This window comes from Capricornis sumatraensis, chromosome 8 (assembly GCF_032405125.1).
Source record: "Capricornis sumatraensis isolate serow.1 chromosome 8, serow.2, whole genome shotgun sequence".
Classification (NCBI taxonomy): Eukaryota; Metazoa; Chordata; class Mammalia; order Artiodactyla; family Bovidae; genus Capricornis; species Capricornis sumatraensis.
In genome coordinates, this window is record NC_091076.1 from 21,757,539 (window position 1) to 21,782,123 (window position 24,585).

At 43.5% G+C, this 24,585-nt stretch overlaps 1 protein-coding gene across 1 annotated transcript; it reads right to left on the reverse strand.

Annotated features, from left to right (window-relative positions):
- Positions 1 to 7,517: 7,517 nt before the first annotated feature.
- EI24 (EI24 autophagy associated transmembrane protein) lies at positions 7,518 to 23,542 on the reverse strand. Its single transcript, XM_068977963.1, has 11 exons — positions 23,426 to 23,542; positions 18,775 to 18,887; positions 15,376 to 15,521; positions 14,562 to 14,622; positions 13,646 to 13,712; positions 12,896 to 13,020; positions 11,824 to 11,943; positions 11,343 to 11,454; positions 10,530 to 10,641; positions 9,923 to 9,997; positions 7,518 to 8,537 (listed from the first exon to the last, which is right to left on the reverse strand). The coding sequence occupies exons 2-11, from the start codon at positions 18,814 to 18,816 to the stop codon at positions 8,375 to 8,377; spliced, it is 1,023 nt and encodes a 340-aa protein (XP_068834064.1). The 5' UTR covers positions 18,817 to 18,887; positions 23,426 to 23,542; the 3' UTR covers positions 7,518 to 8,374.
- Between the last annotated feature and the right edge of the window lie 1,043 nt (positions 23,543 to 24,585).

Sequence of the window (24,585 nt, forward strand, 5' to 3'; positions counted from 1 at the left end):
GACTGTTACATCTATACAGGATATTGTCTGACAGTTAGCTGGGGAGTCATTTTGACCTTGCTCTGGTGAACTGCGGTGGACGAGAGACCTGCAAATACCACGAGGCATTTCTCTTAAACCCCTTATTCGTGAATGGGCATGCCTAGGCTAAAGGGGTCGTGGGGTTTCGGTGGAAGAGTTTACGCGAGGGCTGCGTCCACCAGGACGGCAGAGGCGGTCCTCCCAAGTTATAGACAGGCTTCTTCCTGGAACCAGCTTGCAGCCTGGCGGTGCGTTGCTTATCCCTTTGTAAGTTACCTGCCACTGAAAACTGTCCTAACTGCCCCCTTTTACTCCTCATACCCAAAGAAACGTTGCTGAGGGCAGGGAAAGGGGCGGTTTCAGCAACCAGTTCTATCACCTCTCGGACACGCACTTCCCCTCCCTAGAGACCTCAGTTAACAAGAGCCACACCGAAGAAAATGGGAGCATCTGGCAATTGTGTAAATCTAGTGCCAGTGTACTCGGTTCTCTTTGGCAGTTACAGTACTGAGTACAACCGACCAAACTTACCGAAAGCATATTAAATTACTGCTTTAAAAAAAGAAATTAGTGCTTCAACATCACGAGTATTTTTTACAAAATTCACATGGCCAGGTTCACCCCAGGACGTCATGTCCCAATAGATCTGCTTTTTCTTTTTGTCTTCATAATGTATTCAATGTAATTTTATTAACAGAAGGAAACTGGAAACTGAAGCTGAACCTGAAGGAAACGCAGAACTTCAAGTAAATGCTTCTTCCGAACGAGATGGCTTTTTTTTTTTTAATGGATTAAAATTAGAAAGATTCCTCTAAATGAAAAAACATACCATTTCAAGAACATTAAGATATCAAGATTCTCAATTTTTTAAAATTACTGAACCTGTTTCTTAAAGGGAATATGTTTAAGTTTCCAAGTGGTAAAATTAAGTCAATTTTTTCAGAAGTCAAAATATACAACTAAAGAATGAAGTTCAAAATCTAACTCAAAGGACTTTAATGGTGGTCTGGTGGCTAAGTCTCCACGTTCCCAATGTAGGGGGCTGGGGTTGGATCCTTGGTCAGGAAACTAGATCACATGCTGTCACTAAGAGTTCCAGTGCTATAAGTAAAGATCCTGAATGCTGCAGCTAAGAAATGGCCCCGCAAAATATATATTTTTTAAATCTAAGCCTATTTTTAGGATGATTCTTTAATATCAATTGATAGGGAAAGGCTGAACTACAAGTAAAACTCAGGATGGCAAAGTGGGGGGGGGGGGGGAATTATAGTTATTATAGACCCAGAGATTATACATGAACATTCAGCATATCAGTCAATCCTTCTCCCTCCTGACTTACTGCACCAAAAGTTTTGAGTTGGTTGTTTCAGAAAAACGTTTTACAATCCCATCATTGTTTAAAATAATGCTATTTTTTAGCTTGCTTTGTAGGAGTTGACTTACATGGAAGAAAGTAGGGAAAACCACTAGACCATTCAGTAATGACCTAAATCAAATCTTTACAGTAATACAGTGAAAGTGACAAATAGATTCAAGGGATTAGATCTGATAGACAGAGTGCCTGAAGAACTATGGATGGAGGTTCGTGACATTGTATGGGAGGTAAAGATCAAGACCATGCCCAAGAAAAAGATATGCAAAAAGACAAAATGGTTGTCTGAGGACACCTTACATATAGCTGTGAAAAGAAGAGAAGTGAAAAGCAAAGGAAAGATATACCTATCTGAATGCAGACTTCCAAAGAATAGCAAGGAGAGATAAGAAAGACTTCCTCGGTGATCAGTGCAAAGAAATAGAGGGAAAAAATAGAATGGGAAAGACTATAGATCTCTTGAAGAAAATTAGAGATACAAAAGGAACACTTCATGCAAAGAAGGGCACAATAAAGGACAGAAATGGTATGGACCTAACAGAAGCAGAAGATATTAAGAGGTGGCAAGAATACACAGAAGAACTATACAAAAAAGATCTTCATGACCTAGATAACTGTGATGGTGTGATCACTCACCTAGAGCCAGACATACTAGAATGCTAAGTCAAGTGGGCCTTAGAAAGCATCACTAGAAACTAAGCTAGTGGAGGTGATGGAATTCCAGTTGAGCTGTTTCAAATCCTGAAAGATGATGCTGTGAAAGTGCTGCACTCAATATGCCAGCAAATTTGGAAAACTCAGCAGTGGCCACAGGACTGGAAAAGGTCAGTCCTCATTCCAATCCCAAAGAAAGGCAGTGCCAAAGAATGCTCACACTACCACACAATTGCACTCATCTCACATGCTAGCAAAGTAACGCTCAAAATTTTCCACACCAGACTTCACCAGTACATGAACCATCAACTTCCAGATATTCAAACTGGATTTAGAAAAGGCAGAGGAACCTGAGATCAAACTACCAATATCCACTCGATCATCAAAAAAGCAAGAGAGTTCCAGAAAAACATCTACTTCTGCTTTATTGACTATGTCAAAGCCTTTGACTGTGTGGATCACCACAAGCGGTGGAAAATTCTGAAAGAGATGGGAATACCAGACCACCTTACCTGCCTCTTGAGAAATCTGTGTGCAGGTCAAGAAGCAACAGTTAAAACTGGACATGGAACAACAGACTGGTTCCAAATCGGGAAAGGAGTACATCAAGGCTCTATTTTGTCACCCTGTTTATTTAACTTCTGTGCAACGTACATCATGAGAAATGCTAGGCTGGATGAAGCACAAGCTGGAATCAAGATTGCTGGGAGAAACATCAATAACCTCAGATATGCTGACGACAGCACCCTTATGGCAGAAAGCAAAGAACTAAAGAGCCTCTTGATGAAAATGAAAGAGGGGAGTGAGAAAGTTGGCTTAAGACTCAACATTCAGAAAACAAAGATCATGGCATCTGGTCTCATCACTTCATGGCAAATAGATGGGAAAACAGTGGAAACAGTGAGAGACTTTATTTAGGGGGACTCCAAAATCACTGCAGATGGTGACTGCAGCCATGAAATTAAAGGATGCTTGCTCCTTGGAAGAAAAGCTATAAACAACCTAGACAGAATATTAAAAAGCAGAGACATTGCTTTGCAAACAAAAGGTCCACCTAGTCAAAGCTATGGTTTTTCCAGTAGTCATGTATGGATGTAAGAGTTAGACCATAAAGAAAAGCTGAGTACTGAAGAATTGATGCTTTTGAACTGTGGTGTTGGAGAAGAGTCTTGAGAGTCCCTTGGACTTCACGGAGATTGAACCAGTCAATCCTAAAGGAAATCAGTCCTGAATATTCATTGGAAGGACTGATGCTGAAGCTGAAATTCCAATACTTTGGCCATCTGATGCGAAGAATGGACTTCTTGGAAAAGACCCTGATGCTGGCCAAGACCGAAGGCAGAAGAAGGGGACGACATGGGATGAGATGGTTGGATGGCATCACTGACTCAATGCACATGAGTTTGAGCAAGCTCCGGGAGTTGGTGATGGACAGGGAAACCTGGCATGCTGCCGTGCATGGGGTCACAAGTCGGACTCGACTGAGTGACTGAACTGACTGTAGGAGTTGTCATTCCTGTGGAGCTTTTGGTTTTTCCTTAAGTGTCTACTTACCTCTTTTATGTTATTGATAAAAATAAACACATCTTCATCTAATCGGGAGCAGACCAATATGACATATCTGATTTCTTCTTGAAGATGTTCTCCCCAGAACCCACCTTTCCAGGTTTCATCATAGCTATGTTACCAAGATTTCTTCTCAGCACACTCTGATTCCTCTGTTTCACTTTGTTTGATTGGGCCTATGTTTTAATTAGTCATCTATTTCTTGGACTTTTTCCCTTCGGTAGATTCTTCAAGTAACTTTTTCAGAAAAGTTGAATGGAAAGCAAACAATGCCTTTATTTTGTCCTTGATAATATTATTAGTTTTAGAATTATAAGAACACAATAGGGACTCACCAATCCTATACACACACAAGCACACATAAAAGCACACTTTCAGGGCATTACAATTTTATCTTCTATTACTCAAAGTTGTTCTTGAGAAGTCTAATACCAATATGAATCACAGTCTCTTGGAAGTAATCTATTTATCTGATATTTTTCCTTAGAGATCCCATCTGGTTTTTGTTTTTTCCTTCCATTTGGCAGTGGAAAGCATCTTATATGGAAACTACTGGGACTCCCCTGGTGATGCAGTGGATAGGAATCCACCTGCCAATGTTGGGAACACAGGTGCAATCCCTGGTCTGCCCACATGCCTTGGGCAACTAAAGCCCAAGTGCTCTAGGGCCCTCAAATCACAACTAATGAGCCCTTGTCCACAAGTACTGAAGCATGTGCTCCTCAACAAGAGAAGCCATTGCAATGGGAAGCCCAAGCACCACAACAAAGAGTAGCCCCCACTCACCACAACTAGACAAAGTCCATGCAGCAACAAAGACCCAGGACCACCAAAACATAATGCAAAAAAAAAAAAAAAAAAACAACCCTGTAGATGAAACTATCTATATGAAAACTCTAATTGTAGACCCAGCACCACCCAAAGAAAATAATTAAAAAAGAGAAAACTCTAGATGAAACTATTTGAAAACTCCAATTGTCATCATCAGTCCAGAAAAATTTCCTGATTTTATTGTCTCCATGCTTCTGTTCTCATTTTTTGAAACAAATGTTGGATCTGATTCTTGGACATCTCCATGATTGTTAACTTTTTCCATGTCTTAGTCTTTTTGGTCTTTGTACTGAGAAATTTCCTCAAGTTTACATTGCGGTTCTTTAATTTAGCCTCAGCATCATTTTTATAAGCCATCTCATTTTACTTCCACATTTTGTTAATTTCCAAGAACCTTCCCATTCTGTCCCCTCTTCACAACAATCTGTTCTTACTTATGGATGCAATAGTTTACCAAGTTCCCGTGAAAGTAGTTATTAGAATTTAACTTTTATTTTTAGCATTACTTAAATTTCCTCCAGGGACTTCCCTGGTGGTCCAGTAGTTAAGAAACCACCTCATAATGCAGGGGATGGGAGTTCAATCCCTGGTTGTGATCTAAGATCCCTCATGCTGTGGGACAACTAAGACCACAGCAAAAGATCCCACATGACGCAACAAAAACCCAGTGTAGCCAAATAAAAATACATTTTAAAAATAATTCCAGGTCCAAGTGGTGTTCCTGTGCCTCTTAGGAAAGTCCTCAGATGATGCTGATGTTAACCCCTGGTTAAGAACTACGTACTTATCTAAATGATCAAATGGTCACTACTTGTCTCATAGGTCTGAAGGTGCAACGAAACATTTAAACTTGAATGTTTCTGAGGATGGGAGGCTGAACACATGGAAGAAACTCTTATCTTACCCAAAGCTTCTCTGAATTCCAATGTTGTATCCAGCTATGGGAAATAGTAGGTATCTGAACACAGAATTCTTAAGAAATTGATCATTTCTCAGTCTCCTACACGGTACTGTTAGATCCAAGAGGACAGCAATCATCTTTCAGGCTTACCCTTGAGTCCTCAGTGCCTTGCAAAGGCTGACAGGGAAGGCGCTCAGATGGTCAATACATGAGTAATGTTATCTTTTAACGTGGTTCACTAACCCCTAACCATTAGTCACCCTCTTCTGAGTTTATCCCAGTTTGTCGCTTCTCTTAAATTTAATCTTGGTACCTTACTATGTTCAGAGCAACGGACAAGTCAGTGCATGAGGTGAAGTGAAGTCACTCAGTCATGTCCAACTCTTTGAGACCCCATAGACTGTAGCCTACCAGGCTCCTCTGTGCATGGGATTTTCCAGGCAATAGTACTGGAGTGGATTGCCATTTCCTTTTCCAGGGGATCTTCCCAACCCAGGGCTTGAACACGGGTCTCCCGCATTGAAGACAGACGCTTTACCGTCTGAGCCAACCTCAACTATAATCAGACCCTAATCAACGCCTCACGTTAGCCATGGCTGGAGCCTCACTGGCTTTCTGTTTGGGGAAGTTCCCAGCAGCAACTGTGGTCTGGGGCCTGGGCTGCCTGGGAGTCTGAGGGTGCTCAGCCCTGGAGGAGAGAGGCCCAGGGGCCCGCCGGGCAGAGGGGACGTTAGACCTGAAAATACGCCCCCTCGGGGCTCTGGGAGGGCGAGGCCGAGGCAGGGTGACTGGCCTCTGAGTGGGGCTGGGGTCAGGGGCACCAGAAGAGAGAGCGGGGCCTCTGTTCCAGCCTGCCCAACCCATGGGCGCTCACTCCACACCCCGCAGAGTGCAGACAGGAGGGGCGGCCCTGGGGCGTGAACAGGGTGCAGGAGATGGATCCCGGGGACAGTTAGGCATACATATGTCCATTTAAACACTTCCAGCAGACTTGAACATACTCAGGTCTGAAGCTTTTACTTTTTAGAGTTGCTATAATGGACAACTCGACTCTAGATATGATAAAAGGGTCGTGCTTGGAACCGCACATACCTGTTCCTAAAGAGAGCTTCGTGCATGGGATTACTTAGATCCTCCCAGATGCATGACTGGAAGTCAAGCTCTCATTTTTCGTCTGTAGTGATGTGCTCTCCCTTATTTTCAGTTATTATTAGTCCACCTTAAGCTGCCATTGTGAATTTGGCAAAAACAGAGCCTGCTCTCCCTTTGATCCCAATTTCCTAATCACTGCCCTCACTGCCTGTGTGCTAGTGAGAAGGCAAGAGCAATTTACACTGCTTCCGTGTACACCTCGCGAGATTAGGTTTATCTACAATAGACATTTGCTAACCTAGCTTTTGTACACGCCTGGTCTCTCAGCCACACTAATAAAACTTTACAGCTCCCTCACTTCCAGTAACTTAAATCATTTTCTATAGCAGGGCATAGTGCTGGATAATATCACTTACCTTTACCTACTCAATTTCCCTCATCCTTCTAAGACCAGCTTAGCAGACACAAATTTCAGACAGCGAAAATGTGACCTTTTAAAATTTCATTTTAAAACCTACAGCAATTTATCTTAAGGCAACCGCCGATCAGTTGCAAACTGATGAAACAAACTACACACTATTTTAAAACCTTCTGTATTCAAACTTGGTTCACACCTCCTGGCAACGATTTTTAAATCCTTATTTTTGTCTTGTACTTAGTAAAGGTTTCTGTTAACCAAATGTCTTTTCTCTTCCCTCGCGAGAATGTCCAATTCGTTGAAGTCTGGAAGGACCTCTCTTCTTCACGAATACAGAGGAGATGTACATATAGACTTTAAAACAACTCAGTTCCAAATTCTTTCACTAGGTGCCAACACGACTATAACAGCATAACCCAAACTTCCTCAGGGAGTATTTTTCAGAACTAATTTTCAGAATTAATCAAGACAAAGTCTTGTGTTCCATGAATATGTTTCCTGAAGTGACGATTTATAAACTCGACGATTACACATATGTGAGAAACCAACTCACACCTGTGACATCTTAACACTGCACAGGTGTTCTGACATCTGCCCCTCCCTCCATATTTCGTCTCTTTGAAATGACAGGAAAAAAACCAACCAATCACAGGTTTAATGGGTTTAATAAGTTTACCCCTTCAGTTCCTATTTGCAGCACCCAATATTCCTTTGAAACACCAGACAGACCCAGCAGTGGCCAACAGTCAAGATCAGACCTCCAGAGTTTAAAAGTTCAGGTTCTCTGAGCATTCTGTGTTGCAGTGGCACTTGTCCGAAATTGGTACCTCCCTATCTTTGGGGAGCTTTAAATGTACCAGTGAAAAAAGCTTTTTCCCCTGCAAGGGGAAAAAAGAAAGTCATTCCTCAAACCCAGTGGAGATCTGGCTGTGAGGTCTTTCTTCTGTCCCATGTCTTCAGGCTTGTGTTTTTGTTTTTTTTTTTTGCAGTGGAGCAAGAGACCAAAATCTAACCTGAGTTACAAGAAACAAGACAGTGATGGCTATAAAGGGAGTGACCAGGAGCAGCGGAGCCTCCTGTCCCTCCCACATCCAATATATGTGCTTCACAGAAAAACAAAAAACAGGTCCACAAAACACAACAGCTAAAATTACAAAAATCCATTCATCCAAGGGCAGTGGGAGGCAGAAAGGGAAAATGGAAGGGAAATGGCACAGGGAGAAAGAGTATTCAAATCAGTCCAGGCACGGGGCTGGCAAATGCTAGAAAAGAGCTGCAGCAACACCTGTGGTCCTTTCAGACTCACCAGTGTTTAAAATCCATACTGGTCGCAGGAAGATTCTGCCTTACATGCACCAGAGACAAAAATCTGGATTCCTCAGAGAGAAGGGAATGTGGGCAAGGCCCTTGGCAGGGTGGGCCCTGCCTTCCCTGGGAGGGGATGGAGGTGAACCAGGAGAAGAGCTGCCACAGCATCCTTCCGATCCCACCCGGCCCCTCCAGATGGCGGGTGACCGACTCAGCGGCCTACAGCAGCCTTCAGTTTGGCAGGAGACGGGTGCGGTGAGGGTAATTTTTCTGCAGAAGTGGAGCTGCTCAGGGCTGACTGCAGGTAGACTGTCTTGTGGAAGAGTCTGTTGCTTAAGAAAACCACCAAGGAGAAGAGGCGCAACTGGAAAAGGCTGCAAGGTAAGAGAGATCCAACCTGTTAGACCGGCCAGTTGAGAAGAACTGTTTTAATCATTTGGCCACTTATTTGACTATTTTCAATTTAAAATGACACAGGGGAAGACAAGACCACTGAAATTTGATTAAGCGACTACAGATATTGGACATGCAGATTAAACAGGTAGCAACTACAGAAAGCGCTGGGACTGTCATTGTCAGGAGGGCAGTGGAATCAGGTTCGATCCCTGATTCAGGAGGATCCCACATGCCATGGAGCAACTAAGCGCATGAGCCTGTGATCTACAGCCCACGATCCGCAACACAAGAGAAGCCACCACAGTGAGAAGCCCGGGCACTGCAACTAGAGAGAAGCCCCTGCTCGCTGCAAACACAAAAAAAGCCCCTGTAGCAACAAAGACCCAGCACAGCCAAACCAAACACTTCCAGCTGTGGTCTGAAGATTAGTTCACTTTCAGGAGAGTTTCAAGAGAAAGTCAATTATGCTAAGATACACACTTAACATTAGTGGATAGCAAGAACACCTAAGGCCCTAAAGCAGACTGAAGTTTTTCTAATGCACGTGTCCTCAGCGACTTAACCAAAACTGATCAAAAGACTGGGGTTTTCTTCTAAAGTGATCAAACTTCCAGAGTGCTAGTATTGCTAAAGATTCATTTTTAAAATACTGCTGTGTCATCATTATCAATAAACTCATGTAGCCACATCACATGACCCAGTATTTTTAAAAAGGTGGCCATTCTTACAAAATGAGCTTAACTACAGGTACAAGCGTCTTATTCAGTGAACTGTTACATTTTAAGAATATGTATAAATATGTATAATAGCATCAATTTTTGAAACAGAAATGCGCACATATGCATGGGGGAAATCTTGGGATACATCCCAGAAGCGCTACTCTCATAAAACTGTGTATTAATATTTTCCCACAATCTGAGGAAAATGATGTCACAAACCAGTAACTTTTCAGTTGTAGAATAAGCACCCTGCTGCTAAGTCACTTCGGTCGTGTCCGACTCTGTGCGACCCCATAGACGGTAGCCCATCAGGCTCCCCTGTCCCTGAGATTCTCCAGGCAAGAAAACTAGAGTGGGTTGCCATTTCCTTTTCCAATAAGCACCCTATAGTGTGTTAATGACTGAAACTGTAATTGTCTTCAGGTTGTGCCCTAGTCTGTCAAGTTCTGCTAGGGAGAATTGTTAAATTGTTTCCTTAATAAACATTTTTCTCATTTGTAAAAAAAAAAGAAAAAAAAAAGGATCAGTTACACAGTTTTTTAAAAATTGTAAAAATGTCTCATTCATATAACTGCAGTGTTATGACCCCAGTATTTTAGACAGAAAATACCTGCTACATTTTAGCTAATAAGGCTAATACTTACTATGCTTTGCCAGGGGTCTTTGCTTCATTGGCGCTGATAATGAATAAAGGAAAGAGGATAGAGAAGAGGCAGCCACTGTTTGTGAGAGAGAAAAAAAAAGAATTAGCACCTTCAAAACAGCCATGACTTTGAAGATATTAGAAGCCCAAAGTTAGTTACCTCCATGCTAAACAGCATGGCTTGATGGACCCTTAATCTATCAAACACGTTAAAAAAATTTTTTTTTAAAAAAAGGATTTTTCTAAACACTGGCTATGTTTAACATTGTTCCAGAAAGCAACACAGAAGAAAGAATATGGGATATAGGATCATGCAGAAAATATTTTAATGCTAGGAATTCCTTGGCAGTCCAACGGTTATGATTCCACGCTTCCACTGCAGGGGGCTAAGATCCTGCATTCTTCAAGGTGTGGCCCCCACAAAAAGTAAAATAATGCTAACTGACAGACATCTGTGACTATCTATCAGGGAGAAAAATCCTACAGACCTCTAGACGGCCAAGAGAGAATGCAGAATGCCTAGCACAGAACCAAGTGCAGACAAGGTGCTCCCTACACTGAGTTATTATTATTTTTTAAAGTAGTTCAAGTCCTTGCAGTCCAATTACCTGACAATGTAGGAGGACTGCATTGCTGTGAGGAAGGCCAGGGGCAAACCAAATCCAAAGTAGTAAGGCCAATTCCTTTCTATGTTTGACAACCGCTGGTGCATTTCAATTCCTAAAACAAGGAGCCAACACAATTAGCCTGCATTACTTCCTTTTAGTCAAATGACTAAATATTGTTAACAATTTATTTGAGGTTTGAGTTCTAGGTTCAGATCTGCTATTTAGAATACAACTAAAGTATATTAGAATTGCCCAAATCCCATAAAGCTTCTATGCAAAGATTTTACAACTCACAAAGATTTTACATCACAATTTCAAAGCTGGCAGGCCAAGTAAATTCTGCATTCAATACCAGCAGCATCCTATGTCAGTATTAGTTTTAAACAAAGCAAGATATAGTCAAAAAATAAAAAGGCAGCCATCCTCTAGAAATCAATTAATCTCTTTCAACCATCCAAAACCAAATATGCCAAGGACTTTCAACATATCCCTGAAATGATCTGTACGCACCAGCATCAAATTAACTTCTCTGATTCAGAATAACTGGTGCTCATTTATGCCACCTTATGGCTCTGTCCGAGCTACATGACACTGAGCTCCACAGGGTAGTCCTACAGTGCTATACCCCCCAGCACCAAAGGGTTAGAAAAACCTCTAAGCCAAATGTAAGTCCCCTCTTGCCAAAAAGGCTGCTTCATTCCAACGATGGGTTTGCCAAGGGCCTCAGTTTTGAAGAATTTAATTAGTTTCCTCTTGGCAGCACCATTTCCAAACTGGGCCTCCAAGCTCTTGAGTTTCTTTGGACAGGCTTACCTTTATTGAACCAACGATATTCGAAGCAGTACAGTGAGTAGAGGAGAGACATATGCAGGAGGCTAACCAGCTGGCCAACAAGATGGATGGGAAAGAGACTCACAAACATCCCCTGAAGAACAAATATAGAAAAGCTTAATTCCAACACTTCAGAGACCTAACGCATTCACCTGCCACTCTGGGTTATCGCTCTCGCTCTCGACCCAGACAGCTGGAGAGCTGCTTCTCAAGTTTCTAAAATAGTAGGTGAGTGGAGAAGGCTCAGGGTGGCTGGGAAGAGCAGGCAAATTCATGCTGTTGTTGTTGTTTTAATCATTTTATGACATTAAAAGTCACTAGTTGTTTCTATGAAAAATGATTTAAAAATCATTGCCTCCCATAAACATATCTGCTCAGTATAAACAGGATACCCTGTTTTTGTGAAGCTCCCTCTAGTGGATCTTTGTTTAATCCGCCCATGAGCCCGGAAGGCCAGTCTCACCTGGAGAAGGAAGAGTGCCTGAAGCAAGAGGTTGAAGAGCATGTCAGCAATTATTTTGCTGACACTAGGAAACGGGTGAGGCTTCCTCCCGGACACCTCGAATGCCAGGTCAGCTATATCCTGCAAGAGAGAAAAGAGCTCACCAAAACGTGAATTCAGTTCAGTTCAGTCGCTCAGTCGTGTCCGACTCTGCGACCCCATGAACCGCAGCACGCCAGGCCTCCCTGTCCATCACCAACTCCCAGAGTCCACCCAAACTCATGTCCATCGAGTCGGTGATGCCATCCAACCATCTCATCCTCTGTCATCCCCTTCTCCTCCTGCCCTCAATCCTTCCCAGCATCAGGGTCTTTTCAAATGAGTCAGCTCTTCTCATCAGGTGGCCAATGTATTGGAGTTTCAGCTTCAACATCAGTCCCTCCAATGAACACCCAGGACTGATCTCCTTTAGGATAGACTGGTTGGATCTCCTTGCAGTCCAAGGCACTCTCAAGAATCTTCTCTAATACCACAGTTCAAAAGCATCAATTCTTCGGCGCTCAGCCTTCTTTACAGTCCAACTCTCACATCCATACATGACCACTGGAAAAACCATAGCCTTGACTTGACGGACCTTTGTTGGCAATGTCTCTGCTTTTTAATATGCTGTCTAGTTTGGTCATAACTTTCCTTCCAAGGAGCAAGTGTCTTTTAATTTCATGGCTGCAAGTCACCATCTGCAGTGATTTTGGAGCCCAGAAAAATAAAGTCAGCCACTATGTCCACTGTTTCCCCATCTGTTTGCCATGAATTAAATGGCCTGATTATCCATCCCCAAAGTGAAGGCCACTAGTTTGCCATGAGAGCTGCCAAGGGACAAAAGCCCCTGGACACCTGGCCACGAGAGGCCCTTGTGAGCTGAGAGAATAATTTCATTTTACAAGAGCCAGAGCTCACCCACTGGCTGCCTGACCAAGAAAAGTTCAGGCTGTGGAGTCGGTCCCTACCTAGCTACTAAATTGACAGACTGAAATCTGCCACCTGGTGACCAATCATGCCGTCAGACCCAGACTCCGTGCTGCCCTGGACCTACCTGAAACCAAATCGCGTTCACGACTTTGCTGAGCACAAAGAGGGGGAGCACCCAGAGAGCGCTGAAAATTGACGTGAGGAAGAACTCCAGCCACGACCAGACATCCCCGTGTAGCGATGGGTCACCTAGGACAGCGGGGAGGGCTTGTTAGTTTACCTGGAGAAAAGGAAAGCCAGAAGACCAAAGGCACATCCCCTGATTTGTGACTGTTTCCCCTCCACACACCCCTTTGCTTCTTGCCAGCACGTCACGGTACTTGTTCCAGGTAGTCTTACTTTCTCATAGAAACACCACACTCTGGCCATGACTCCAATTCAGAGTGGCCACGGATACATGCTGCTCTCTTGGTGGTGGCTGACAGGTCAGTGGCTAGTAGTCACTGGATGCAGGAATCCACCTGAGTTCATCTTCCAGCTTCGCCACTTACTAATGGTTTAACCTTAGTAACCAATTTGCATTTCCTCATCTACAAACTGGTATCCACAGCATTATCTACTCAAAGGGTTGCTGAGAGATCTGACTTAGAAGAATCTGCCTTGCAAAGCAGGGGACATGGGTTTGATCCCTGGTCACAGAACTAAGATCCCACATGCCTCAGGGCAAATAAGACCTGATGCAGTCAAACAAATAAATATATAAAAAAAACCTAAAGCTCCGGGTTCAAAGTAAGTGTTCAATAAACTGACGGAGACAGGAAAAACCTCCCCCCTCTATCCTGGGCAGATAGCACAGAGCAACAGAGTTACTTACCAATAATCTGGGCCGTCACTGATTGAAGGACGGGAATAAACACTCGATAAAACAAGAGGAGACTGAGCTAAAGGAAAGAAGCAACAAGGTAAGCATTAAAAGCCCTTCTTTAAAACAAGAATTTCAAGTTTCAGTGTACTTATTTTCCAGATGGAAGTGCCTTTTATAAATTAGGAGTCATGCACTGGCATCAAAACTGGAGTCATTGCTCTTTACCAGTTCTCCAGCTGAGAGATACACACCCGTCACTGCCTATGAAAACAGTGAAACTTTGGGGGGCATAGGAGAACAAGTCAATCGGTATCATGCCAATACTAAGAACACAGTCATATTTTATTAATTAAAGCTAATGAACTGAATACCTAAAAACATTTGTGAAATGTTTAGATTAACAAGTTGAATTATACTGAATTTCAAGTCAAAGAAAATATTTTAACTATTTGTTTTTCAAAGTACTCAAATTTCTCCTGGGGCTGTGTTGGTTCTCAGTCAACTGTAGGCAACTTTCTGGTGTGAGTTTCCATAGTAACCAATTTGAGGACACTGCTATGACCAGCGGAAGGGAAAGCCTTGCTCATGTCCATCTGTCCCTCCCCTTTGAGCCTCCATAGTTACTCTGAACCAAAATGTCCAGACAGTGTCATGAGAAATTGTTACCTATGACAATAAAACTTGTTAAGTCATTTAACAAAAACGTGTATATACAGGGCTGTCCCTGACATTTACATACAAGAATTCTGAGGGGACATAAAATGACTGAAAGTGCACAGAATCCTGAGTGATGGCCTTAGGAATGCATTACTAGGTGAAAGCTACCTGTCTCAGTTTTAAGAAGACAGCTGAGAATCATGAACACTGCAACAACCTGAACAGAGATGCTTCTAAGGCACTTGGAATTTGAGGAAAACGAACTTACCCAGAAAACTCCACCATTCCAAGCACAGCACTGAAAAATTCTGCTAACAATACGTGGTTCACTGGAAAAGACCACATGTGTTTAGCTTAACAGGGTATATAGGCTATTTCCATATTGTCATTCAGCAGCTCTCCTTTTTATATATTTTCTTAGCACCATATTATTTTTTTAGCACCTATTGTTCTTCCAATGTTCTCTCCTAATATCAATGAGAAAGGCTAAAAATATTTCAAGAGAAGCATTTTTTCTTAAAAACAAAACAAACAAACAAACTCCTTTATTTCCTAAGTCCAAGACTGGAGAAGATTAGAAGGGGATATCTGAGGTTCTTTTATCAAAATCCACATAGGCGCTCCTAGAAGCATCCACTCAGCCAAAAAAATTTTTTATGGTTCTCTATTCACCATTCTTGGAGAAGGAAATGGCAACCCACTCCAGTGTTCTTGCCCAGGAAATCCCATGGACAGAGGAGCCAGGGGGGCTATAGCCCATGGGGTCGCAAAGAGAAGGACATAACTTAGCAACTAAAACAACAATGATATTCATCATTCTGATTTCTTTTAGACACCACAATATTTTGAACAAGGATTACTGTTAGACCTCAGTTTAATTCAATGTGAGGGGAGTGGGGAAAAATCACCTGTAACTTTTATGGGGGAGAAAGTACAAAAGACAAATAAGGGGGTACTGAAACTCCACATCATTATGTAGTGTCTGAATTGTATGCTCAATTCAATCACTTCCTAAAGTGTCCCCCTACCCCCGACTGGGAAGGGAGTTCAGATGCTCCCTGACCTCAGCCTCCACTCCTTACCTCTCCTGCTTCCTCTCTATGCTCTGGGCTCTCCTCTGAGCCAGGACACTGCTTGCCCTTCTTCGACGCTGCTCCTCTCTCTTTTGTTGAATTCGAGCATCTAGCTTTGAGATGGTACAAATTCCCCAGATGGAGTCTTTGATTCCCTGCAGACATGAGTATTTATTATTTTTAAAGAGGGAAAATTATGGATCAGAAGACTTCCCAAAGTTAGATACAATGAAATAATAGTGTAAATCATTCTATTTAGTTTGCTACAAGGCTGAAGTGACCCTTGATATTCTTGTTTAGAAATCATTCCCAATTTACAGAAGAGTTGCAAGAATGGAGAACTTCCAAATATCCTTTCTCGAAATCACCAGTTGCTGTGCCACAGTTATTTATTATTACTATTTATACATATATACTCATTTTTTTCTAGATCATTTGAGTAGGTTGCTATATCATGTCCCTTTTACTTATAACTGTTCATTGTGTATTTCCTAAGAACAATGATATTCCTTAATACAAGATCAGTTCAGTAGCTCAGTCGTGTCCAACTCTTTGCGACCCCATGAACCGCAGCACGCCAGACCTCCCTGTCTATCACCAACTCCCGGAATCCACCCAAACCCATGTCCATCGAGTCGGTGATGCCATCCAACCATCTCATTCTCTGTTGTCCCCTTCTCCTGCCCTCAATCTTTCCCAGCATCAGTCTTTTCCAATGAGTCCACACTCCAGTTTCCCCATTTGTCTCAGAAATGCCCTCTACAGCACTTTTACCCATCGCATACCAGACATCAGTTCAGAATCACATGTTGCACTTAGCTCTCCTATCTCTTTAGTCTCCTTCCATTAGGAACAGCTCTATAGCTGTCTTCCTTTTTGAAGTATACACATAAGTTATTTTATGGGGTGCCCTCAATTTAGGTTTGTGACCTCACGATTAGACCCCAGGTTACACATTTTTAGCAGGAGTTATCACCTAAGTGGGGCTTCCCAGGTGGCTCAGTGGTAAAGAATCCACATGCTAATACAAGAGACATGGGATTGAACCCGGGGTCGGGAAGATCCCCAGAGAAGGAAACGGCAACCCACTCAAGTATTCTTGCATGGGAAATCCCAGAGAGAGGAGTCTGGTGGACTATAGTCCATGAGGTCGCAAAAGAATTAGACACAGTGACTAAACAACAAGAGTCACCTAAGTGATGGGGTGCCTTTCCAGGTGTCATATCCAGAAGCATGTGATGTCTGTGTTGGCCCTTGCAGGTGACACTGATTTTACATAGTCAGAAGGTGTTATCCAACTCCATTGTATGGCTGCAAATTTTTCTCCTTGCAACTAGTAAAGAATCTGTGGGCAGACATTTCTGAGACCAGGCAAATATCCTGCTCATCAAGTCCTCTTCCCTAGATTTGCGCATCAATTAACAAGTCTTGATCAAACCAATCTTGAATAACACGGTTGCAAAATAGTGGTTTTCTAATCCCTTGAAGAGTTACCAATACTGTTAAGCCAAGTTATAGTCCTCCTTTATACTCTTCTAATATCAGCCGAATGCCTACAAGTATGATTTATAGCCTGTATCCAACCAGTGATACAAGGATAGATTAAACACTGGTCTCCAAAAAGGAGCAGGGCTGGACCAAGGCTGAAGGAAGACACAAAGAAATAATTACCATAAAAGTATGAAAAGCTATTGCTGATTAAGACAGAAACAGCATGGCAGTATGGCTGGAGGAGAGTGTCTTTAAACATGTATGGTGAGGGAGAGAATGAGTAAGTCTATAAGTCACTGATGGGGCCACTTGCCAATCACTGGAAGAGCCCCAATGGTAGAAAGGTTACTGTCATTACCACAAACATTAGACCTGCCTATTACCCAGTTCAAAGGACTACCCTCATTCATCGACCCACTTTCGTATTGAGCATCCTTAATGAGCTAGACATCGGTCATATGGACGTGCTTAAGAAACTCATAACTCAGCAGGAAAAGTACGTAAGTAAACAACAACAACAAAAATGTATAGTTTAGTAAGTGCCAGAACGGTTTTATATCCAAAGTAGAGAAGGAAGAACTAGGGCATTCAACATCATCAAGAAGCAGAAAAAGGTATTCTGGAAACAATGGTCAACCTCGATTTAAGAATGACATTTTCTCCTATTATGAGCAAAAACAAATTTTAGAGAACATTGTCAGAATACAGAGAAATGGACAAGTTTATGAACTACACACTGAAAGGAGCATACCTTGGCAAGGTTCACATGGTCTTTTACCTATGAGTAATGTTTATTCTTATTTTGCTTTTTAACTTGAGTCTTCCACAAACAGTTTAAAATTTTAAGATCATTAACTTCAAGTGGCTTCAGGCCTAGCATGTGCCAGGATGATGACAGGATCCCCACCTCTGATACTTACAGTCTGTCTGGGGCAGACAAACACACAAAGTGCATGCTGTATAACTGATCCAGAGTTGACATTTTATCGCACAAGAACGGCAAGACAAGGATGTAAGGTATTAAAAGAAGGTCACATTGCATGAATTCGCTTTGGCCCTTCTAAGATATTCCTTCAATTCCACCTCTTTCATCAAAGGAAATAAACTTATAAACACTCCCACTCCCAGGCAGAACTGGTCTCTCTCCTGCCCTCAAGAATAAAGCACCAGGGGCTCCAACTAGGGCATTGGACCTTAGATATAACTATAACGGAATGTCATATGATAGATCATTCGGGTTACTGGATCCTAAACAGACCTTTATGGGTCTGTTGATTAGGGGGTCCTAAATGTCCCTTTAAGGGCATCCTAAATGTCTCTTTAAAGCATCATCATCTCCGCCTTGTAGAACGGGAGAATAAGAGAGGTTCTATACTGTAGATCCAAACAAAGTAGGTTAGGTATTAGCATTACACCAATGTTCACTGCTTGGTTTTCAACAATATACTACAGTTACATGAGATGGCAATATTAGGAGAACCTGGTGAAGGATACAGTGGAGTTCTCTGTATGACCCTACAACTTCTCTGCAAGGCTAAAATTATTTCAAAATAAAGTTTAGGAAATTCCCTGGTGGTCCAGTGGTTAGGACTCCATGCTCTCAAGGTCAAGGGCCCAATTCAATTCCCAGTAGGGGAACTAAGGTCCCACAGCTCATTTGGCATGGTCAAAAAAAAATACAGTTAAAAAAAAAAAAGATGGTCTGGGCCCAAGCTGAACAGGGTCCCCATACTAGCGACATTCACTAGACAGGTCTCCCAAGTTTCTGCAAGATGCAAGATAATTCCTCTCTCGAGTAGTATGGATTAGAGTGAAAACCTGTATGTGAAGAATCCAACAAATATAACAACACTACCTAACAGATTTTCTAGTCAGTTCCTGCAGCAGGAGGGTCAGAAGAAGACTGGACGTACTCACCCTGGCAAGATCCTGCAGAAAGGTTTTGACACTGTCAGCCATCTCTTTACCGCCCAAACTATCAACTACACAAAGGAGAGAGAAGTGTCCCCAGATTTCTCATCATGAAGGACCTGCAAACAGATGGAATATAATCAAGGAAAAATATTTATCTTCAAGTTACTTCATGCACTTCTACATGACGACGTTCTCCACATACTTCTCTAATAGGAGTGCAGTAGATTCTATCAGTTACATAGATACTAGCAAGTGAACTAAGTGAGATTATAGCTATAACTGCTGAAACACTTGAAATCAACAATGTTTAAATCACTTACCCACCTCTCACTTTTATTCGGGGTAAATGTGCTCTTGGACCACTAGTCTCTTCTCTGGGCCGTGATGTCTCTAACTATTCCTGCTTCGTTGTTGTTCAGCTGCTAAGTTGTGACCAACTCTGTGACCCATGAACTGCAACACGCCAGACTTTCCTATCTTTCACCATCTCCCAGAGTTTGCTCAAACTCATGTCCATTGAGTCGATGATGCCATCCAATCATCCCTGTCACCCTCTTCTCTTCCTGCCCTCTATCCTTCCCAGCACCAGGGTCTTTTCCAATGAGTCGTATCAGGTTACCATCCCTTCTGCACGTCCCAAGTATTTTTGAGATCCGAGATCATGAGTGACAATTACACCTCCCTGTCCTCTTAAGCAATATTTGTGCTTGATGTTACATGAATGCAAATACAAGAGCAAGAGGAAAGTTCTAACAAAAATTGTTAAATATGCACTTCATACACAGGGCCCTCCGGCAGAGCTAAGTTTGGATGATGATGTGAAATTTCCCACCAAGACCCTCAAATATGCCTTTCCTGTTTTCCAACCTTAAATATATACATACATATGTAAAATTTTAATAAGCATGCAAAAAATAATGAATTTTAAACTAGGCCAAAAAAAGGTTAAGTTCACATATCCAAATATTCATTAACACACTATAACTTTCCCACTGCATTTTTTGAGTCCATCTATGTCTCTGCAAACAACTCAATTTTGCTCCTTTTTATGGCTGAGTAGTACTCCACTGTTGTATGTGCTCTGTTGATGGACATCTAGGTTGTTTACATGTCTTGGCTATTGTAAACAGTGCTCTAATGAACATAGGGTTGAGTGTGTTTTTTTGCGTGTGACTTTCTGAATTATGGTTTTCTCTGGGTTTCCACTGTATTTTTTAATTAGGTGAATGAAAAATCTAGCTTCATAAAATAGTAACTTGAAAGTTCACATGTATAAATATTCTTACAATATTATGCTCCCAAGTAACGTGTTTAAGGTGAACGAAGAACCCATTTTCAAAAATTTAATTAAGAACTTGGGATTCTAAAATTCTCAAATGTGACTTAATCACTCTGAGATATCCTCAGTTTAAGAGAGAACGCATAATGACAATATCACAGGCAGCTTCTATAAACCTCGAATTTCAAAACATAAGCACCCTTTGCTTAATGACCACTTCATCAAACTATACCTTACTGACCCAACTGGACTACTGCCACCTAGAACAGGAAGAGCAGGGAATACAGCAGTAGGAAGGCAACTTGCACAACACTGTATGTACCATCTGCTCCTTGGGTCAAATCCTACACAGATACACTCAGAGGCAGGTGAATAGTTAAAGCTTGTGATGATACATAAGACATTGGTTGCTAAAGACTATCACGGATTCACTCTTAATCGTCTACTTCCTCATCAATGAATTAAGGGTATTAAATTTCTTCCTAGGTTTCAAGTATACAGTGTAATAACATGAAAATAAAACCTTAACTTCTAATATAAACATAATCCCACTACAGAATAAGCCAGTTTGGGAGTTTAAGGAAACGGATTACTTAGTCTGGGTTTCTCACAAGGCGCTGACATAACTTGAAGCGTGCCGGTCCTAATTCAAGGGCAAGAGCTCTGTTATCTGAACCATGGCCATTAACACCTGGCTCCTGGGCTTCTCTTGTGGCTCTGCTGGTAAAGAATCCGCCTGCAACGCAGGAGACCTGGGTTCCATCCCTGGCTTGGGAAGATCCCCTGGAGAAGGGAAAGGCTACCCACTCCAGTATTCCGGCCTGGAGAATTCCATGGACTATACAGTCCATGGGGTAGCAAAGAATCAGGCACGACTGAGCGACTTTCACTCTGCAGATAACAAGTCGCGAGTTACCTACTGACTAACAGTGGCTTTTGAGGACAAGTCACTTCAATGTTACACAGAGACCCTAGCAGCCTTGCTACAGAAATAGGTGAATTATCTGGTTTGACAAAAAAGGTCAGACATGCATAAAAGCAACTTGCCACAACTGGAGACCAGAGGCTGAATAATAATACGGAGGGAATCCTCGAACTGAGGTGCAAGTGAATGAGATACATCCTGTTCACAGGATTTCACAGATGGAGGAACTGAGTCTCTGGAGTTAAATGGCTTGCCCAAGATTACAGCACACGAAAGGCTACAGAGAACTTCAAAACCCCAGTATTCCAACCCTCAGTCGAGACTGTCTACTCAAGCTTTGTGATGAGGAATTTTGTTTAACCAGACTTAGAAAGCATCACTAAGAACAAAGCTAGTGGAGGGGATGGAATTCCAGTGGAGCTGTTTCAAATCCTGAAAGATGATGCTGTGAAAGTGCTGCACTCACTATGCCAGCAAATTTGGAAAACTCAGCAGTGGCCACAGGACTGGAAAAGGTCAGTTTTCATTCCAATCCCAAAGAAAGGCAATGCTAAAGAATGCTCAAACTACCATACAATTGCACTCATCTCACATGCTAGTAAAGTAATGCTCAAAATTCTCCAAGCCAGGCCTCAGCAATACATGAACCGTGAACTCCCTGATGTTCAAGCTGGTTTTAGAAAAGGCAGAGGAACCAGAGATCAAATTGCCAACATCCGCTGGATCATGGAAAAAGCAAGAGAGTTCCAGAAAAATATCTATTTCTGCTTTATTGACTATGCCATAGCCTTTGACTGTGTGGATCACAATAAACTGTGGAAAATTCTGAGAGAGATGGGAATACCAGACCACCTGGCCTGCCTCTTGAGAAATCTGTATGCAGGTCAGGAAGCAACAGTTAGAACTGGACATGGTACAACAGACTGGTTCCAAATAGGAAAAGGAGTACATCAAGGCTGTATATTGTCACCCTGCTTACTTAACTTATATGCAGAGTACATCATGAGAAACGCTGGACTGGAAGAAGCACAAGCTGGAATCAAGACTGCCGGAAGAAATATCAATCACCTCAGATATGCAGATGACACCACCCTTATGGCAGAAAGTGAAAAGGAGCTAAAAAGCCTCTTGATGAAAGTGAAAGAGGAGAGTGAAAAAGTTGGCTTAAAGCTCAACATTCAGAAAACAGAGATCATGGCATCTGGTCCCATCACTTCATGGGAAATAGACGGGGAAACAGGGGATACAGTGTCAGACTTTATTTTTGGGGGCTCCAAAATCACTGCAGATGGTGACTGCAGCCATGAAATTAAAAGACACTCCTTGGAAGAAAAGTGATGACCAAACTAGACAGCATATTCAAAAGCAGAGACATTACTTTGCCAACAAAGGTCCATCTAGTCAAGGCTATGGTTTTTCCTGTCGTCATGTATGGATGTGAGAGTTGGACTGTGAAGAAGGCTGAGAGCGGAAGAATCGATGCTTTTGAACTGTGGTGTTGGAGAAGACTCTTGAGAGTGCCTTGGACTGCAAGGAGATCCAACCAGTGCATTCTGAAGGAGATCAGCCCTGGGATTTCTTTGGAAGAAATGATGCTAAAGCTGAAACTCCAGTACTTTGGCCACCTCATGCGAAGAGTTGACTCATTGGAAAAGACTGTGATGCTGGGAGGGATTGGGGACAAGAGGAGAAGGGGACGACAGGGGATGAGATGGCTGGATGGCATCACGGACTCGATGGAACTGAGTCTGAGTGAACTCCGGGAGTTGGTGATGGACAGGGAGGCCTGGCGTGCTGCGACTCATGGGGTCGCAAAGAGTCGGACACGACTGAGCCACTGAACTGAACAGAGCATCCCACTGACAAAATGTTTCTTACGCCTGTAAACACAGCTGGCCATTAAATTCCTAAGCAGTCATAAGAAGTGACCGAGTATCTACTGAGGCACAATCCTGTACTTTCATTTCTAAGTCACTAAACCCAAGTCCGGAAGGCAGGTGGCTGTCACACCCCACTCCAGGTGCGCTAAAGGTAAGCATCCTCTCTTCTCACCGGGCTCCGCGGACGGTCGGAACCCACAGGTCCCTTCGGACCCGTCTCCCCGCAGCTCCTGGGCAAACTCCAGTGGAGGCTGGTCTCTCTCGGCAACCAGAGCCGTGCACGAGGCGCGGGGCAAGCTCACCTCCCGTCACACGGTGAACTAAACCGAGCAGAGCCGCACCTGGGCAGAGGTCCGCCCGCGGCTGCCGGCTGCGTCCCCCGCCCCAGCCCTGCCTCGCCTCCGAGGCACTTTCCGTTTCGGGATACCCGCCCGCAGCCTCCGCCCGCACCTCCCAACCCCGCGCTCGGGCCCTGCTGCCCTCCCACGCCCTCGCCGCCCCAGCTGCCGGGGTCCACCCCGCGAGCGGGCTGCGCGGCGCCAGGGCCCGGCTCCGCCGAGCTGCACCTACCCGGCAGCTTCGCCGCCGCGGCTCCGGCTCCGGCTCCAGCCGGGTCCCTCGCCCACCGCGGGCCCGCTCGTCTCCTCCGAGCCCCTCCGCACCGGGCCGCACGCTCCCGCCCGGGCACTGCCAGGGCCGGGGCGGCTGCGCCCGCACTGGGCATGCCCGGGCCGCACGGGGCCGCTGGGAAGTCGGGCGGGCGCCGAGTTCAGCGGCCCAGGAGGAGGGGGCGGGGCCACGGCGGAGAAGGGGCGGGGCTACGTGCTGACGCAGCCTGGAAATGCCGGCGGTGCGCCAAGCCGGTTCTGGGCGCCTGCTCTGTACGCACTGCTTTCCGGGACGCTGTTCCTCCACCGCCGCCCGGTTGCCCTCCTTCCCGATCCAGTATCTATTAACAGTTCTTTGCTCTCTCTTTTTTATTTCTCCGAGGTTGCCTGTCTTTCTATTATAAAACCTAATAACGGAACAATAAGATTCAGAAGTCATCTTGATCTATTTGGTTGGGAGATTTTCTATAACCAAAGAGTACTAAGGAATCCTGGGTTTAAATCAAGCTCATTCACCTGTTAAGAATAAAATGACTATGAATGGGTCAATGGGCCTTCCCTGGTGGTCCAGTGGCTGAGGCTCCCGAGCTCCCAACGCAGGGGACACGGGTTCGATCCCTGGTCAGGGAACTAGATCTCACATGGCCACAACTAAAATCTGGAGCAGCCAAATAAATAAATAGTTTAAAAAAGAAGAAGAAGAAGAGGTCAAGCTGCCATGCAGTGTAGCTGCATTTGACTTTGTCTTCTGGCAGCACAGTGTTGGCTGAAATGAAAAACGGTCAAGTAAATAGAAATGAAACTGTTTTCACCTCTGAGGCCGCCAGTCTGTCTACCCCAGGGCGTCGAACCATCAAGCCTGACCTATAACCTTTTTCTCCCCTATTCCCAACCTCCTATATCTCTCACTCCACATTTTTTCTCTTCTTTCCATTTCTCTTTTCCTTCACCTCTAGGTATGCTTAGAGCTGCTCGGGCCACCAATAGAATCAGAATTTTACAACTAGAAGCTATTTAGTATAACCTTACATAGTGTAAGCCCAGATGTCTTCTGACTTACTCAAGGTCAATGACGAAACAAATACCCAGACCTCTTGACTCTCCTTGAGTTAGTTATTGACC